Source organism: Scyliorhinus canicula, chromosome 6, assembly GCF_902713615.1.
Source record: "Scyliorhinus canicula chromosome 6, sScyCan1.1, whole genome shotgun sequence".
Taxonomy (NCBI): Eukaryota; Metazoa; Chordata; class Chondrichthyes; order Carcharhiniformes; family Scyliorhinidae; genus Scyliorhinus; species Scyliorhinus canicula.
In genome coordinates, this window is record NC_052151.1 from 22969005 (window position 1) to 22987121 (window position 18117).

The 18117-nt window shown below is 48.0% G+C and overlaps 1 protein-coding gene across 4 annotated transcripts in view; it reads left to right on the plus strand.

Annotated features, from left to right (window-relative positions):
• Positions 1-18117, plus strand: part of daam2 (dishevelled associated activator of morphogenesis 2) — a 370882-nt gene that overhangs the window by 175501 nt on the left and 177264 nt on the right. For all 4 annotated transcript variants that reach the window (XM_038799044.1, XM_038799047.1, XM_038799048.1 and 1 more), the window contains exon 3: positions 4246-4335. In XM_038799044.1, coding sequence (XP_038654972.1) covers positions 4246-4335 — 90 coding nt within the window. The remainder of the gene's footprint in view (positions 1-4245; positions 4336-18117) is intronic.

Here is an 18117-nt window from a genome sequence, read left to right on the forward strand (position 1 = left end):
CCTCCACGCCCCCTCTCTCTCCCCAGTATTAGACAGAACGCACACTCAGTGTTTTCAGTGCCCTGCCTGATCCACAGAAATGTTAATGAAACATATCGAGAGGCTATTTGTTTTTATAGCTGGTATCACCATCCTGAATTGAGGCTACAATACACAAACGTTGGAGAAAGTCAGGAAGCTGGTTTTTACACAGTGACACTAATTGTCAAGCCGCGTGTTTTTGAAAACAGCATGGGTTGGGGGAGGTGAAGATTAGAAGGCTCGACACCAAGTTTTCAGCGTCTCACTGCTGGAGTTTTCCAAACACACCTCCTGTGTCAACAGCCAGCTGAATCTTCAGACTCACTGCACTGAGGTTGACTCTGAATTGACCTCTGAAATAGCCGAGCGAGCGACTCAAGGGCAATTAGGGATGGGCAACGAATGCTGGCCTTGCCAGTGAAACCCAAACTTTTTTTTATTCATTTACCGGATGTTGGCGTCGTTGGTTAGGCCACCATTTATTGCCCATCCCTAGTTGCCCTTCAGAAGGTGGTAGTGGGTTGCCTTGTTGAACCGCTGCAGTCGCTGAGGTGTAGGTACATCCGCTGTGCTGTTAGGGAGGGAGTTCCAGGATGTTGCGACAGTGAAGGAACGGCGATATATTTCCAAGTCAGGGTGATGAGTGACTTGGAGGGGAACCTCCAGGTGGTGGGGTCCCAGGTATCTGCTGCCCTTGTCCTTCTGGATGGTAGTGGCCGTGGGTTTGGAAGGTGCTGTCTAAGGAACCTTGGCGAGTTACTGCAATGCATCTTGTAGATGGTACTCACGACTGCCACTGTTCGTCGGTGGTGGAGGGTTTGAATGTTTGTGGAAGGGGGAGCAATCAAGCGGGCTGCTTTGTCCTGGATGGTGTTGAGCTTCTTGAGTATTATTGGAGCTGCACTCGTCCAGGCAAGTGGAGAGTGTTCCATCACACTCCTGACAGGCGCCTTGTCGATGGTGGACAGGCTTTGGGGGGTCAGGAGGTGAGTTACTTGCTGTGGGATTCCTAGCCTTTGATAGCCACAGTATGAAAATGCCTTGTCCAGTTCAGTCAAAGAATAAAAGGCGAAAAACAAATGTCAAATTAGCAGTGAAGCACATTTTCACCTTTGGTCTAAGGTTTCAAGTTCAGCTCAGTCTGATGGGTGAGAGCCTTATCTCTAAACTGGCTGGGAATTTTCCACAAGGAATGAATCATGGAAGCCTAAATCCATGCAGCAGCAGGTGTGGCTCCAAATCTTAAATCTGCCATTAGTTTGGTATTAACTGGCTCGCTCTGATTTGGCATTTCTTGGCCCCTGCATGGTTTCTTCCCTAGGAGGGGGTCAGACTGATCGGAATTGGGGTTAAGCCCGTGCCCATTTATTGCATGTGGCAGAGCTCCTGCCCTTGTTATGCCGCAGCTCCGACCCTTATTCCGGAAAGCTTGCTTCATACAGCCGTAGCGCATTCTAGGAGGCTGAGGGGAAACCTATCTGGAATATCGAGATGCCTTCTCTCCGCGGTAATCTCCCCACCATCCAGAATATTCCTTGAAGCCGCCAGCAACAAATGATTAACCTCCACGAGACTGTTGTGAGCAACCTGGGAGAACTAATAACCAGACACATGAAGGAGCGCTTGTTCTGTAGTAGCTTTCAAATCTTCCAGAATTATCCTGAAATCTCCAACAATTAATGATTGATACCCCGGACTCTGCTGTGAGCAACACAGGAGATAAATGATAGACAGGGGAATGTAAAAAAAAGTTTATTTTTAATTTTCTTTGAACATTTTTATTTATTTGTTGTAAAAATATTGCTGGTGAATGTTACGATCAGATGAGGAAGGGTGGACTGGCACCACTTGCTGCTTGACCACCACAGGGGGCGGGATTCTCCCCCCCCCCCCCCCCCCCCCCCCCCCCCCGCGAATCGCACCACGCCACCCTGATGCCGGGATGCAATTCTCCCACCTCTGTGAAAGCAGCCGCGCACAAATGGCGCCGGGCCGCACGGAGAAGCGCCGCAAATGGTCGTAGTGGTGATCTTCCGGCGGCGACGCGATTCTCCGGCCCGGATGGGCTGAGCGGCCGTTCAAAGAAACCCGACTCCCGCCAGCGCCGTTCTAACATGCTCTGGGTCGGCAGAACCTCGGGGTTGAAGGGTCCAGGGGAGGCCTTTGGTGGGGGGAGGGGTTCCAACCCTGGGGGGGGGGGGGGGCTATGCAGTGGCCTGGCCTGTGACCGGGGCCCACCGATCGGCAGACCGGCCTCTCTGGCTGTGGACCTCTTTTCTTCAGCGCCAGCTCCTGGATCCCTGCGCCATTTGGCGTCGGGGCCGGCGCGGGGATGATGGCCACTGCGCATGTACTAGTTGGCGCTGGGCCAACTGCGCATACGCGGACCCCGCAGTGCCGGGTCGATGCCGGGACCGGCAGCTGGTGTGGCGGGGGCTGCTCCAGCGCCGTGCTGTCCCCTCCAGGAACGGAGAATCAGGCCTCGGAACCGACGCAGGCGCTGGAGCAAAGTACTCCCGTTTTGGCGCCGGCACTGGCACTCTGGCGCCGGTCCAGTGAATCGCGGCCAGGGGCTTTGAACAGGACAAGCTTGACAATTCAGTCAGTGTTTAACTGTTTATGTGTCTTGACTGTGAATGACACACACAGACAGATTTCCTTGTAAATTGTAAAAAGGAAAGTGAATAGTATTTATTGAACTTGACACCTGATCTAAGTAAAAATAATAAAAATGCTCTGATTCTCACACAAGTGCGTTCAAGGGTTTATTCACATTCTCACACACCCTTGTACACATGCACAGTCACACTCACTCACAAACTCTCATGCAAACTCACTCTCACACACTCACTCATGCTCACACTCATTCACACTCTCACACACCCTTGTACACATGCACAGTCGCACTCACTCACAAACTCTCATGCAAACTCACTCTCACACACACACTCATGCTCACATTCATTCACACTCTCACACCGCACACATACACTCTCACTTGCACCCACAAACTCATCCTCACACATACTCTCACACACTCACCAGCGCTCACACTCATTCTGACACACATTCACACACTCACACGCAGACGCAAACACTCTCACTCGCACTCACACTCATTTGCACACACACACACGCGCACACATATATAAGTTACAAAGTGAGATGATGGATGAAGTGGGTTTTAAAAGTCCAATAAAAGCCAGTGGTATATGGACCTTGCAGATATCAATCTTGTAGATCGATGACTTGGATGGTTTCAGGCTAGGCTCAGTGGTCTCTGCATTTGACGTCAAGACAATCTGAAGATGTTAAGAATGTAAGAACTAGGGCAGGAGTAGCCAACTCAGCCGCTCAAGCCCTCTCCGCCATTCAATATGGCTGATCTCACCCCTGCATCAACTCCACTTTCCTGCTTTTTCTCCATAAACCTTCAACCCATTACTAATTAAAAATCTGTCTATCTCCTCCTTAAATTAAGTCTCAGCATCCACTGCAGTCTGGGATAGTGAATTCTGCAGATTCACAACTCTTTGAGAGAAGGAATTTCTCCTCATCTCTGTTTTAAATCTGACACCCTTCCCCTAAAACTGACCTCTCGTTCTATATTGTCCCACAAAAGGAAACATCCACTCTACATCTACTTTGTTAATACCTTTTATCACCATAGAACCCCTGCAGTGTAGGGGGAGGCCGTTCAGCCCATCGAGTCTGCACTGACCCTCTGAAAGAACACCCTACCTAGGCCCACTCTCACTCCCTATCCCTGTAAGCTCGCCTAACCTGCGTATCTTTGACACTAAGGGCAATTTATCATGGCCAATCCACCTAAGCTACATGTCTTTGGACTGTGGGAGGAAACCGGAGCACCCGGAGGAAACTCACGCACACACGGGGAGGAAACCCAGGCAGACGTGGGGAGAAAGTGCAAACTCCACACAGACAGTCACCCGAGGCCGGAATTGAACCCGGGTTCCTGGTGCTGTGAGGCAGCAGTGCTAACCACTGTGAACCATGCGGCCCACCTCTGACTGGTTGTAAGTCACTTTTTAAAAGAATGCTGCAGTTCCGTCTTTTTAAAGCTGAACCAGTGACTTTCAGCCCAGGGATTACAGTGGTTTTATAACAACGGGGAAGAAAACTGTTTGACTGTGTGTGGCGATGTGACGGGGAACCTACAGGATTGGTGAGGTGGCTGATTCCTTCCTCTGTCCTTCTTTTCAGGATGAGTTGGACCTTACTGACAAGAACCGAGATGCTATGTTTGCACTGCCCGCAGAGAAGAAATGGCAAATCTATTGCAGCAAGAAGAAGGTATGCAATGGGACTGTAGCTGAGCTGTGGTAAATATAGTCGGGAGTGAGGGTGGGGGTGCCGGGGGCCCGGGGGGGGGGGGGGGGGGGGGGGGGGGGGGTGCGTCTGTGTTTAGTCTTGCGTGGAGCACAGTTGTGCATGAAACATGAGGTGTGTGCAATGCTGATCTTGAAAGAAGATCTTTACATCCCAGTCCTTTACGTCGCCCATTCGAGTGACTCAGCCACCATGGCTTGCCAATCACTGGACCAGCAATCCAGAGAACATGAGTTCAAATCCCGGTGTGCCAGTTTGAAAATCTGAATTCAGTTCAGGGAATAAAACAAAAGCTGATGTCAGTAAAAGTGACTATAATGATCCGAGAAATGGAGCTTCACTTCAGTTTATTATTAACGGAAAGGTTAAGGCTGCTACTGCGACATACAGCAAATAGGCTCCCGGTAGGGGACTAAGGAGTGTCAGTCCCAGTCAGGGCTGGTATTTAACGGGCTAATTAACGAGCCACAGCTGGGTGGGTTTCCACCCACTCGCGGGGGAAGCACCTATTCTATGAGCCCTTTAAGGAAGGAAACCTACTGCCTTTACCTGGTGTGCCCTACATCAGACTCCTCTTCCATTCCAATGTGGAGGTCCCTGAACTGCCCGCTGGACTGCCCGAACAGACCACCCATTTTTATGAAACCGCAGTTAAGAATAGACTCCAGCCATTTAAGGCCGAATACTGAGCTTCTCAAGGTGAAATGAAATGAAATGAAAATCGCTTATTGTCACGAGTAGGCTTCAATGAAGTTACTGTGAAAAGCCCCTAGTCGCCACATTCCGGCGCCTGTCCGGGGAGGCTGGTGCGGGAATCGAACCGTGCTGCTGGCCTGCTTGGTCTGCTTTCAAAGCCAGCGGTTTAGCTGAGTGAGCTAAACCAGCCCCTAACCCGGTAACCCGGGATGAACAATTAATGCTGCCTTACGTACAAAGCCCACATTCCAAGAGTGAATTATTAGAACACAACACTAAGTAGTCTTCCACCATGTGTGGTGCCTCCAGGTACAGGTCATGGCAGTGGACAAACTTCACGCATTTTTGCTCATCGGAGTGTGAAGCAAAAGTTCAAAATCCTGCTCCATGGATGTCCTCAGTTCAGTATTGTGCCTGGATTCCTAGAAATATGGGATCGAGGGATATAACAGGTGGAGAAATCCCTAACTTCTTAGCTCTGCCTTCAAGCTCACTCTTGATAAGTCAACCATAGGATCATACAGCAAGGAAGGAGGCCATTCCTTGGATGGCGGGTCTGTCATACGAGGAGCGACTAAGTCGGTTAGCATTATATTCATTGACGTTTAGAAGAGTGAGAGGAGATCTTATAGAAACTTATAAAATTCTAACAGGATTAGACAGGGTAGATTCAGAAAGGATGTTCCTGATGCTGGGGAGTCCAGAACCAGGGGTCATAGTTTGAGGATAAGGGGTAAACCTTTTAGGACTGAGGTGAGGAGAAATTTCTTCACCCAGAGAATGACGAATCTGGAATTCACTGCCACAGAAAGTAGTTGAGAAGAAAACATCGTGTAATTTGACGAAGGAATTAGATAGAGATCTTGCGTCTAAATGGATCAAGGGCCGTAGATAGGGCTTTCAACTAAATAGTTGGAGGGGATTGTTCAGTTGCTGGGAGAATTAGAAAATCAGAGTTAAAGGAGAAGGTAGAAGGACAGGTCAATGACAGGGGCTTTAAACTAGTTAAAGGAGCCGAGGAGAGGTTAGTAAAGTAATAGAACAGAGAGTATAGAAGGTGGCAGGAATCTAATTACAGGCAGAGCAAAAACGGTGACAAGTATGAGAAAGGAGGTGGTCAATTCAGGACTGAAAGTGTTGTACCTAAATGTGCAAAGTATACGGAACAAGATAAATGAGCTTGTTGCGCACATTGTAATTGGCCGGTACGATGTTGCAGGCATCAGAGAGACGTGACTGCAAGGGGACCAGAGCTGGGATCTAAATATCCAAGGATATTTAAATATCCAAGGGCAGCACAGTAGCACAAATGGGCAGCACCATAGCACAAATGGGCAGCACCATAGCACAAATGGGTAGCATGGTAGCACAAATGGGCAGCACGGTAGCACAAATGGGCAGCACGGTAGCACAAGTGGGCAACACGGTAGCACAAGTGGGCAACACGGTAGCACAAGTGGGCAGCACCGTAGCACAAGTGGGCAACACGGTAGCACAAGTGGGCAGCACGGTAGCACAAGTGGGCAGCACGGTAGCACAAATGGGCAGCACCATAGCACACATGGGCAGCACCATAGCACAAATGGGCAGCATGGTGGCACAAATGGGTAGCACCATAGCACAAATGGGTAGCATGGTAGCACAAATAGGCAGCACGGTAGCACAAGTGGGCAGCACCATAGCACAAATGGCTAGCACTGTGGCTTCACAGCGCCAGGGTCCCAGGTTTGATTCCCGACTGGGTCACTGTCTGTGCGGAGTCTGCACGTTCTCCCCGTGTCTGCGTGGGTTTCCTCCGATGCTCCGGTTTCCTCCCACAGTTCAAAGACGTGCAGGATAAGTGGATTGGCCATGCTAAATTGCCCTTAGTGTCCAAAAGGTTAGGAAAGGGTATTGGGTTATGGGGATAGGGCGGAAGTGAGGGCTTATGTAGGTCAGTGCAGACTCGATGGACCGAATGGCCTTCTTCTGCACTGTATGTTCTATGTTTTATGTGTCCTATCAAAAGGACAGGCAGATGGGCAAACGGGTTGCATCATTAGTAAGGAATGAAGTTAAATTGATAGCAAGGAGCGACATAGGATAAGAAGGCATAGAATCTCTGTGGGCAGAGTTGAGGAATCACAAAGGTAAAAAGAACTCAATGGGAGTTATGTGCAGGCCCCCTATCAGTTGTCAGGATGTGGAGCAGAAAATAAATCAGGAAATAGAAGAGGCATTTAAAGAAAGGCAATGTTACAATAATCATGGTGGACTTCAATATGCAGGTGGACTGGAAAAATCAGGTTGGTAGTGGATCCCAAGAAAAGGAATTTGTGGAATATCTAAGAGATGTTTTCTTGGAGCAACTTGTGACGGAGCCGACTAGGGAACAGGCAATTCTGGATTTGGTGATGTGTAATGAGGCAGACCTGATTAGGGAATTTAAGGTGAAGGAACCCTGAGGGTGCAGTGACGACAATATGATAGATTTTACCCTGCAGTTTGAGAAGCTGCAATCAGATGTAACCGTATTACATTTAAGTAAAAATAATTGCAGAGACATGAGGGAGGAGCTGGCCAGAGTTGATTGGTAGGGGAGCCTTGCAGGGAAGACAGTGGAACAGCAATGGCAGGAGTTTTGGGGGATTATTTGGGAGGCACAACAGAAATTCATCCCAAGGATGACACAATGGTTGGTGGAATTGCGGATAGCGATGAGGACTGTCAGAGGATACAGCAGGATTTAGATCGTTTGGAGACTTGGGCGGAGAGATGGCAGATGGATTTAATCCAGACAAATGTGAGGTCATTTTGGAAGGTCTAATAAGGTAGGGAATATACAGTGAATGGTAGAATCCTCAAGATTATTGACAGTCAGAGAGATCTAGGTGTACAGCTCCACAGGTCACTGAAAGGGGCAACACAGGTGGAGCAGGTAGTCAAGAAGGCATGCGGCATGCTTGCCTTAATTGCCGGGGCATTGAGTATAAGAATTGGCAAGTCATGTTGCAGCTGTATAGAACCTTAGTTAGGCCACACTTGGAGTATAGTGTTCAATTCTGGTCGCAACACTACCAGAAGGATGTGGAGGCTTTAGAGAGGGTGCAGGAGAGATTTACCAGGATGTTGTCTGGTATGGAGGGCATTAGCTATGAAGAGAGGGTGAATGAACTCGGTTTGTTCTCACTGGAACGACGGAGGTTGAGGGGCGACCTGATAGAGGTCTATAAAATTATGAGGGGCATAGACAGGGTGGATAGTCAGAGACTTTTTCCCAAGATAGAGGGGTCAATTACTAGGGGGCCATAGGTTTAAGGTCCGAGGGGCAAGGTTTAGAGGAGATGTACGAGGCAAGTTTTTTACACAGAGGGTAGTGGGTGCCTGGAACTCGCTGCCGGAGGAGGTGATGGAAGCAGGGACGATAGTGACATTTAAGGGGCATCTTGACAAATACATGAATAGGATGGGAATAGAGGGATACGGACCCCGGAGGTGTCGAAGATTTTAATTTAGACGGGCAGCATGGTCGGCACAGGCTTGGAGAACCGAAGGGCCTGTTCCTGTGCTGTACTTTTCTTTGTTCTTTTGAGGAGGAAATATGCTAAAGGGAGGATGAGACATCCATGGCTGATGAGAGAAGTCAAGGACAACAGAAAAGCAAAAAAAAGCATACAAAGTGGCGAGGATTAGTTGGAAGCCAGAGGATTGGGAAGCCTTTAAAAGTGAGCAGCGGACAACTAAAAAAGCAACAAGGCGGAAGAAGATATCAGTGTAAGCTAGCTAGTAGTATAAAAGAAGACAGGAAGAGATTTTTTTCAATATATAAACGGTAAGAGAGAGGCAAGAATAGACATTGGACCACTGGAAAATGTGGCTGGAGAAGTAATAATAGGAAACAAAGAAATGGCAGTGTGAATAGTTACTTTACATCAGTCTTCGCAGTGGAAGACACCAGTGGGATGCCAGAGCTCCAGGAGAATCAGGGGGCAGAAGTGAGTGTAGTGGCCATCACAAAGGAGAAGGTTCTGGGGAAACTGAAAGGTCTGAATGAAATGAAATGAAATGAAATGAAAATTGCTTATTGTCACGAGTAGGCTTCAATGAAGTTACTGTGAAAAGCCCCTAGTCGCCACAATCCGGCGCCTGTCCGGGGAGGCTGGTACGGGAATCGAACCGTGCTGCTGGCCTGCTTGGTCTGCTTTAAAAGCCAGTGATTTAGCCTGGTGAGCTAAACCAGCCCCAGTCTGAGGTGGTAAACCACCTGGACCGCATGGACTACACCTCAGGTTTCAAAAGTAGATAGCTGAGGAGATTGTGGAGGCATTGGGGTGATCTTTAAGGAATCACTGGAGGCAAGGGGTGTCCCAGACGACTGGAAAATGACTAATGTAAAACCACTGTTTAAGAAGGGAGGGAGGCAGAAAATGGGAAATTATAGATTGGTTAGCCTGACTTGGGTCATTGGTAAAAATTTAGAGTCCGTTATTAAAGATGAGATTGCGGAGTAATTGGAAGTGCATGATAAAATAGGACTGAGTCAGCACGGCTTCGTCAAGGGAGGTCGTGTCTGACAAACCTATTATTTGAGGAAGTAACAAGGAAGTTAGACAAAGGAGAACCAGTGGATGTGATTTATTTAGATTTCCAGAAGGCCTTTGACAAGGTGCTGTATAGGAGACTGTTAAATAAGTTAAGAACCTAATGGTCATGGATAGAGGATTGGCTGATTTTCAGAAGGCAGAGAGTGGGGATAAAGGGGTCTTTTTCAGGATAGCAGCGAGTGACTAGTGGTGTACCTCAGGGGTCGGTGCTGGGACCACAACTTTTCACAATAGACATTAATTATCTGGAGGAAGGAACTGAAGGCACTGTTGCTAAGTTTGCAGATGATACAAAAATATTCAGAGGGACAGGTAGTATTGAGGAAGCAGACGGGCTGCAGAAGGACTTGGACAGGCTAGGAGAGTGGGCAATGAAGTGGCAGATGGAAAACGATGTGGAAAATGTTGAGGTTATGCACTTTGGTAGGAAGAATGAAGGTACAGACTGTTTTCTAAATGGGAAAAGGAAATCAGAAGCACAAAGAGACTTGGGAGTCCTAGTTCAAGATTCTCTTAAGGTTAATGTGCAGGTTCAGTCGGCAGTTAAGAAGGCAAATGCAATGTTTGCATTCATGTTAACAGGTCTCGAATACAAGACCAGGGATGTATTTTTGAGGCTGTATAAGGCTCTGGTCAGACCGCATTTGGAGTATTGTGAACAATTTTGGCCCCGTATCTAAGGAAGGATGTGCTGGCCTTGGAGAGGGTCCAAAGGAGATTCACAAGAATGATCCCTGGAATGAAGAGCTTGTCGTATGAGGAACAGTTGAGGACTCTGGGTCTGTACCCGTTGGAGTTTAGAAGGATGAGGGGGAATCTTATTGAAACTTACAGAATACTGCGTGGCCTGGATAGAGTGGACGTGGAGAGGATGTTTCCACTTGTAGGAAAAACTAGAACCAGAGGACACCATCTCAGACTAAAGGGACGATCCTTTAAAACAGAGATGAGAAAGAATTTCTTCAGCCAGAGGGTGGTGAATCTGTGGAACTCATTGCTGAAAATGACAGTGGAGACCAAATCACTGAGTGTCTATAAGACAGAGATAGGTAGGTTCTTGATCAATAAGGGGATCAGGGGTTATTGGGAGAAGACAGGAGAATGGGGATGAGAAAAATATCAGCCATGATTGAGTGGCGGAGCAGACTCGATGACCCGAGTGGCCTAATTCTGCTCCTATGTCTTATAGTCTATAAGAGGGGAAAGCGGGATCAGGATATTGAACTTGATGATCAGCCATGATCATAATGAATGGCGGAGCAGGCTTGAAGGGCCGAATGGCCTCCTCCTGCTTCTATTTTCTCTGTATGTTTCTTCAAGCCTGCTCTGCCACTCGTTCTGTCACCTTTAATTTACCAATATCTCAATCCCCCGATGTATAATTCAACAGGAAAGATGCAGGAACGCACAGTAGGATAGTATTGAGCAAAGTTTTATTACAGTATACACAAAATTACAACTCCTCTCCCCGACCTGCACCTGTGTCAGGGTTTTTATCCTGAGAGGTTCCTCTTTGCTCAGGGGAAGCCCATTCCCCAATTACCGGGAGAGTTCATACTCTGAGGTGAAAGGGACGAATCGTACAGAGCACAGTCCTTGGCCCCCAAGGGGTCATAACACCCGGCATCCCAGCTTCTCTGCTCAATTTCAACCCTTTCCAGTCAGGAAACACTTTCCTTCCCTCTTGCTTGCCACTAAAACGTATTGCTTTACATTTTTCTAAACCTAACAGCGTTGGCTTCTGCATGTACATCCTGCCAGCCTATCTGTGGCTGTAACAATTACAGTCCCATTAGTCTGATATTAATAGTCAGGAAATGTTTAACGACATTAATTGTCCCCTGGAAAAATACGGGTTTTTAAATGAAAACCAGAATGGAGTTGTTGAAGGCTGATTATGTTTGACTAACTTGATTTTCTTTGAAGTATGAAGGGAAGGATAGCCAATGAAACGAAAATCGCTTATTGTCACAAGTAGGCTTCAGATGAAGTTACTGTGAAAAACCCCTAGTCGCCACATTCCGGCGCCTGTTCGGGGACGCTGGTACGGGAATTGAACCGCGCTGCTGGCCTGCCTTGGTCTGCTTTCAAAGCCAGCGATTTAGCCCTGTGCCAATCCAGATTCCGGCAGTGTGGCTGATGTGTACATGGATTTTCTCAGGGTGTTTGATAAAGTCTCACATAATAGACTGGCTAGCTAAATGGAAGCACAATGAAGGGCCTGCAGCTGCAAGTGCACACAATTGGCACAGAGACAGAAAGAGGATAACTCTGGGGAATGGTTATTTTCCAGGCTCGAGAAGAGGGAGCAGTGCTCGGACCACATTTCTTTTTTGATACGTTTTAATGACTTGGACAACGATAGGGGGGGGCATAATTTTAAAGTTTGCAGATGATGCTGCGCGAGGAAATATAGCAACAGGGAGGAGGATGGCAAGGGCTTCGTGGGGAGGAGAGGGCAAAAGCGGACTGGTGAAATGGGCAAACACATGGCAGATGAAATTTCATGGAAGTGATCCGTTTTGGCACACAGAATGAGGAGAGACGATATACGCCTACTTTAAAGGAGAGGAGAGACCTTGGGGATGTACCTGCAGATCTCCTTGCCAGTGACGAGACAAGTTACAAACATAAGAATGTATGAAATCAGAACAGAATTCGGCTTTGCAACCCCCTTGAGCCTGCTCCACTATTTAATAAGATTCTGTCAATCCTCAACCTCAACCAGGGGCTGGTTTAGCACACTAGGGGCTAGTTTAGCACACTGGGCTAAAGCGCTGGCTTTTAAACCAGACCAAGGCAGGCCAGAAGCATGGTTCAATTCCCGTACCAGCCTCCCCAAACAGGTGCCGGAATGTGGCGACTAGGGGCTTTTCACAGTAACTTCATTGAAGCCTACTCGTGACAATAAGCGATTTTCACTTTTTCACTTTCAACTGCACTCTCATGCCCGCTCCTCTCATCCCTTGATTCCCTTAGACTTTAAAAATCTACCAACTTCAAAATACCGAACAGGTAAACCACCACCATCAGGGGTGGAGAATTCCAAAGATCCGCAACCCCACGACTGATGGTATTTCTTCTCAACTCAGTCTGAGATGGCCATGCCCTTGTCCAGAGACTCTGGCCCCATTGCTCTAGACTCTGCTGCCAGGGCCATGAATCTTGGCACCCAAATCTTACAGGTTGAGAAGGCTGTTAAAAAAAGACCTTTGGGATTCTTGGCTTTATCAATAGAGACACAGACCCAAATTCTGACAAAGCTGGCAGGGCTCCGTGCCTTGGCCAAGATTACACCAGAGTCCTGATTCTGAAAATCCCTACCCCCAATCAGGCACCCACCCTCTTCAACAGGGTTTTGCGACTGGGGGAGGTGGAAATGCGAGCAGGAAAAGGGTTGGGTTCATGGGGGGGGGGGGTGGCTGCAGATGGAAAAGTGCAGCAGCACCAAAACATGACTCATGGGCTCTAGATATTTGGGGAAAAGATATAATGCTGCTTCACTTAGTTTTGGAGAGGCCCAGGTGTTCCTTTGGGAGTGACACTGTGCCCCCCTGGAGAGATCAGGGTGCCCTTTGGGATTGTTAAGTTTAGACATAAATGTGCGTACAAAGTGAATGAGCTCAGAAACTGTCAGCAACTATCAAGTCATTTAAATCCCACACTCTTTAAATTTCTGAAAATAATCAGCCAGCTGCGACTACTTGCAGTTTCACCAGCTGTCTAGTGACATGAGCCTGAGGGCGACCAGGGATTAGTGTTGCATGACTGATTCTGCAACCTATCATTATTACAGTGCGGTGCCTGTAAGTTCATAGTTTAACTGACTGCTCCAAATACTACGGTTACAAATGTTTATTTTCATACAGGATTAGGTACTTGTTCAAATAGGATTAAGTGTTTTGAATGAAATGTTTGTTTTCAAAAGGTATTAAATATTTAAAGAAAATCTTGTTTTCTATGGGATTAATTACTTGAAGGAATTTAAATACATTGAATGAGGTTTCATGAATGAAATATTTTTTTTAAATAGTGAGGTCTGCAATGGACACTTAGAAATTTACTTATTTTGTCTTACTATGGCTCCTGAGATCCGCTCAAGGTGGATAATGGGCGAGTTGGAATGGAAGGTGTAAGGGCAAATGATAGTGGGTGGAGCGTCAATGGTTGGAATGAGATGGCACTTAGTTGGCATAGGGGATATAAAGGGCCATGGGATTGGGGAGTTGGTTGGCATAGACGGGATGATGGACCAAGGGCGTTGAGTGGGGAAGTGAGGTGGCATGAATTGGCATGGCCAGTGTGTGTGTGTGCGTGTTGGAGGGGTGGGGGGAGAATATGAGGGAGTGTGAGTGGTGAGGGCTACAGGGCTGTTATCTATGTTCTTGCTTTTATTGTAACTGGGGCAAAGTCCCCCAGTTGAGAGAGGTTTTGAAAATGTTGAAGAGTTTTGACAAATGGAAATAAGACCAGAAGTGTTTCCTCTGGCAAATAAGGTCAGTAAGCCGAGGGTACTGATTGAAAATGATTGATAAAAGAAGAAAAGGGACCATGAGGGGAAAGAGATAACACAGTGAGTTGTAATGATGTGGAATGCACTGTGAAGAAGGTGGTGGCAGTAAATTCAACTGTAATCTTGAAAGTACTTGAAAATGAAACTTGTGCAGGCCTGTGAGGAAAGAGCGAGGAAGTGGGACTAATTAGAGAGATCTTTCTAAGAACCAGCGCAGGCACGATGGGCTGAACCATGCTATGCTTCTGTGGTGAATTTTCCAAACTCCCCCTCCCACCCTAGTTTGATGTAATCAGAAAATCTTTGCATTGTTCCCAGCAGTAAACCTTTCCTCGTTGAACAAACGCCCTTTCACCTTCAGCCTTTGCCTTTGTGTCCCCTTCTGTCTGTCAATGTGACTGGATGCTCCCTTAATCCATGAGCCATCATCTTGAGTGGATTCCATGTTTTTCAGCGGTGTGGGACTCATTGGAGAGCTGTTCCAGAAAAGCACAAGCACAGGAAGTGGGCCAAATGGCCTCCTTCTGTGCTGTACGATTCTGTGATATGAATCCTTTTATTTCTTGAAGTGAACTTTATAAGGTTAGTCACGAATCATTGCTCTTTATATAGTCCACCCTGATGACAAGAGCTGAGGTAGACATCTCCTCAGAAACCACGTGATGAAGGCCCATTGTGTCAAATGCTTGCCTTGAAAAATGCTGAACCGCTGTTGATGTTTTGCTGTTTCTGTATGTTACAGAAGTCCGCTGCTGAAAGTGAAACCAGATGGAAAATATCTTTCAGCCTTGCCAGTAATCTCATTGGCGTTGACTTCAATAAGATTGGGTTGAATTGAACAAAATAATATGGTGTTCTTAAGATGCCGACCCGACAATTAATTTCTGATTGAAGATGTTGCAGAGTGCAAGCACCTAGCTTATTCCTGCTACACAAATATTAGTCGTGCTTTTGTGTCAGTATTTACTGTTGTAGATTGCTATGTCAAAGGGGGAATTTGATCCAGGTGATGGTGGTCTCCACTGCTGGCTGGAGAGCTGATGAACCCCCCCCCCCCCCAACGGAGTATCAATCAGGCATTAGGTGGTCTGCGGACCCCAGGGGCGGTAATCCTAACCTTCCGAGAGCTGCTGGTTAATCAGACACTGGCAGATCCCCATTGCCATCAGCACTCACCTGGGAATTGCGCTGGGAGATGGCGGAAATGTATCCCACCAGAGGCACAGGACCGACAAGGCATCCAGGACACAGGCAGGGTGGGAGTCGCTGGCAGGGAAGGGTGGTGTGGGGGGAGGAGGGTGGGGAGGTGATGTGGCACGAGGGCTGGAAGAAGAGGACAGAAGGGGTGGCTCTCAGCACTCCCCTTCCACTTCCCGAGCCTGGGTCCTTCGATCAGGCACTGAGTGTCTTTGAACGAGAGGCCACCTCTCCGCTCCAGAAGCCCACAAACAAACTCAATAATGCTTGCCTTTCGGGCCTCCTGTGCGGCAACCATCTGCCCACGCTGGTATTAATTCCCCGCTAAAGGGTGTCAGTTAGAATTGGGGGGAGGGGGGGAATCTTCCCACCCCTCCCCCGACTTAATTGGGGCAGAGGTGGGAAAGCGTCAGGGTTTCTCCCGTCTGATTCGGGGCTGGTTTAGCACAGTGGGCTAAACAGCTGGCTTGTAATGCAGAACAATGGCAGCAGCGTGGGTTCAATTCTCATACCGGCCTTCCCAAACAGGCGCCGGAATGTGGCGACTAGGGGCTTTTCACACTAACTTCATTGAAGCGTACTTGTGACAATAAGCGATTATTATTATTAAATGCCCCCCCCCCCCCCACTCGCCTCCAAACTCACCCAGGGAAAGCATTAAATGTCACTCAATATTTCCCTGTTCGTGCAGACATTGAAATTGCAGGATCTGGCCACTAGGTGACTCCATGTTGTTGGAGGTTCTCCCCCCGTACTGTCACCATCTTGTCCTGAAGGCTGACTGACCATGGGCAATTTACTGTTGGACATAAACCATGTGGAACAGTAGGAGTTTGCGAGGTTATATTGGAAACAACATTGATTGAAGCAGCTTGTTTTACTGAAATACTTCGAGCACACAGAAATACAGTGTGAGCCACTAATGGAAAATTAGGAGTAAGGAGAGAGATTAGACAGGAATCTTTTATCTAAAGACCAATAAAAGTATAATATCTGTTATTGAGAGTTCCCAACATGTTGAAAAGCCTCAAGAAGGGTTAGGTGGATTGGCCATGCTAAATTGCCCAGTGTCCTAAAAAAAAAAGAAGTAAGGTTAAGGGGGGGGGGGGGGGGTTGTTGGGTTACAGGTATAGGGTGGATACGTGGGTTTGAGTAGGGTGATCATTGCTCGGCACAACATCGAGGGCCGAAGGGCCTGTTCTGTGCTGTACTGTTCTATGTTCTATGTTCCAAGCACCTGAGGATGAATTAGTTTTGAAGTGCAGTGATTGTTGTTACCCTGGCAACCATGACATTATATTCACCATCAACATCCATGGAATAATTAACGAGCTGAATATATTTTGGTGGTTTTGGTTGAGGGACGAATGTTGGCCAGGCGACAGCCTCCAATTGGCTTCTTCCAGTTAAACGCTGGTAAGTCCAAAGCCATGGGCGATATCCTGACCACAAACTCTGTATGTTTGCCTTTGATTCTCTCTTGCCCCCTTCCCCTGATGGCCACTGTTTCGGGTTGAGCAAGCTTGCTCAGAACTTCAGGGTCTCATTTGATCAAATGCTGAGCTTTCAACCCCAGAGCCTTTTGACTTAAGACCTCCGACTTTGCTATTTAACGTCAGCAATCTGTGAAAAACGATTACAGGGAAGTTCTTGAAACAAGGGCGTAGACACTGGCTCTGAATTCTGCTCGCTTGTCCGGTGGTTCCTGGCTGAGAGCAGTAAGGGGTTTGTGTCTACCTCACTGTATCTGCGTAAATCCTGGCCTATGTTTATGCTACCTTCCTGAGTACCTGAGTAACTGTAAGGCCAGCCACGAATGGTGGGCTGAAGGAAGGGCTAATCACTCTTGTTCTGGGTTGATCCTGATGGATCCTGACAGGATGGATATAGAAATAATGGTCGGAATTCCCTTCTCTCACCAACAGCCCATTGACAAGTGGTGGGAAGATAGAATGCTGCCGCCAGTGAATGGTGCGCCGTCGAGAACCACCCAGCTGGGGGTCCGGAGAATCCAGCCCAGTCTTTTCCCTTTATAATAATTCCAGGAGATACGGAGTGAGAGGTCTAACTGGTTTATTTTAAACTGAAAATAAAGCCGCTATCACGGTACAAAACAAACGTCCGGGCCCAGGACTATCGGGTCTGGGAGCCACATTTAAAGATCCCGCTATGGGCCTCAGATGGGTGGGTCTCCGCCCGCTCACAACGAGAACTCGTATTCTACCAAGCCTTTGGGGAGAGCAACCAGCAATTTCCCCCGTGGACCTCGTGAGGGATATCACATCCTCCCCCCCCCCCCCCCACTCCAAATTGCTGCGGCAATGAGGCCTCTTTCATTGCTTGGCACGAGGCCGCAGGTAAGCGGCAGATAGAGCTGGATCGGGGGATGTGAAGTGCACTGGGGATCGTCCCTTCCTTTTTGAGCGCTGAAGGGCCACAGCTAATCTTCGGTGCTGACCTCCGTCGGAGGATCAATCTCCCCAGTCTCCATTTCGGATTCCGAATCTTCATCGTCAGGGGGAACGACTCCCGGGTCCCCCCAATAGGCTGAGTCCCCTTGCCGCAGGTAGTCACAACGTGCGTCGAGACGTCGTCTCGTGGTGAAATCGTCTCCACTGGAGTGGGTTCCCTGCTTCTCAGGTCATCCAGGTGTTTTTTCTTGGCCTTCCTTTGGACTTTGAGTTTGTAAGAAACTGGGACAGCCGTTTCCAGCACGACTCCTGGGGTCCGTTGGGAGCCATCTCCAAAGTTCTACAC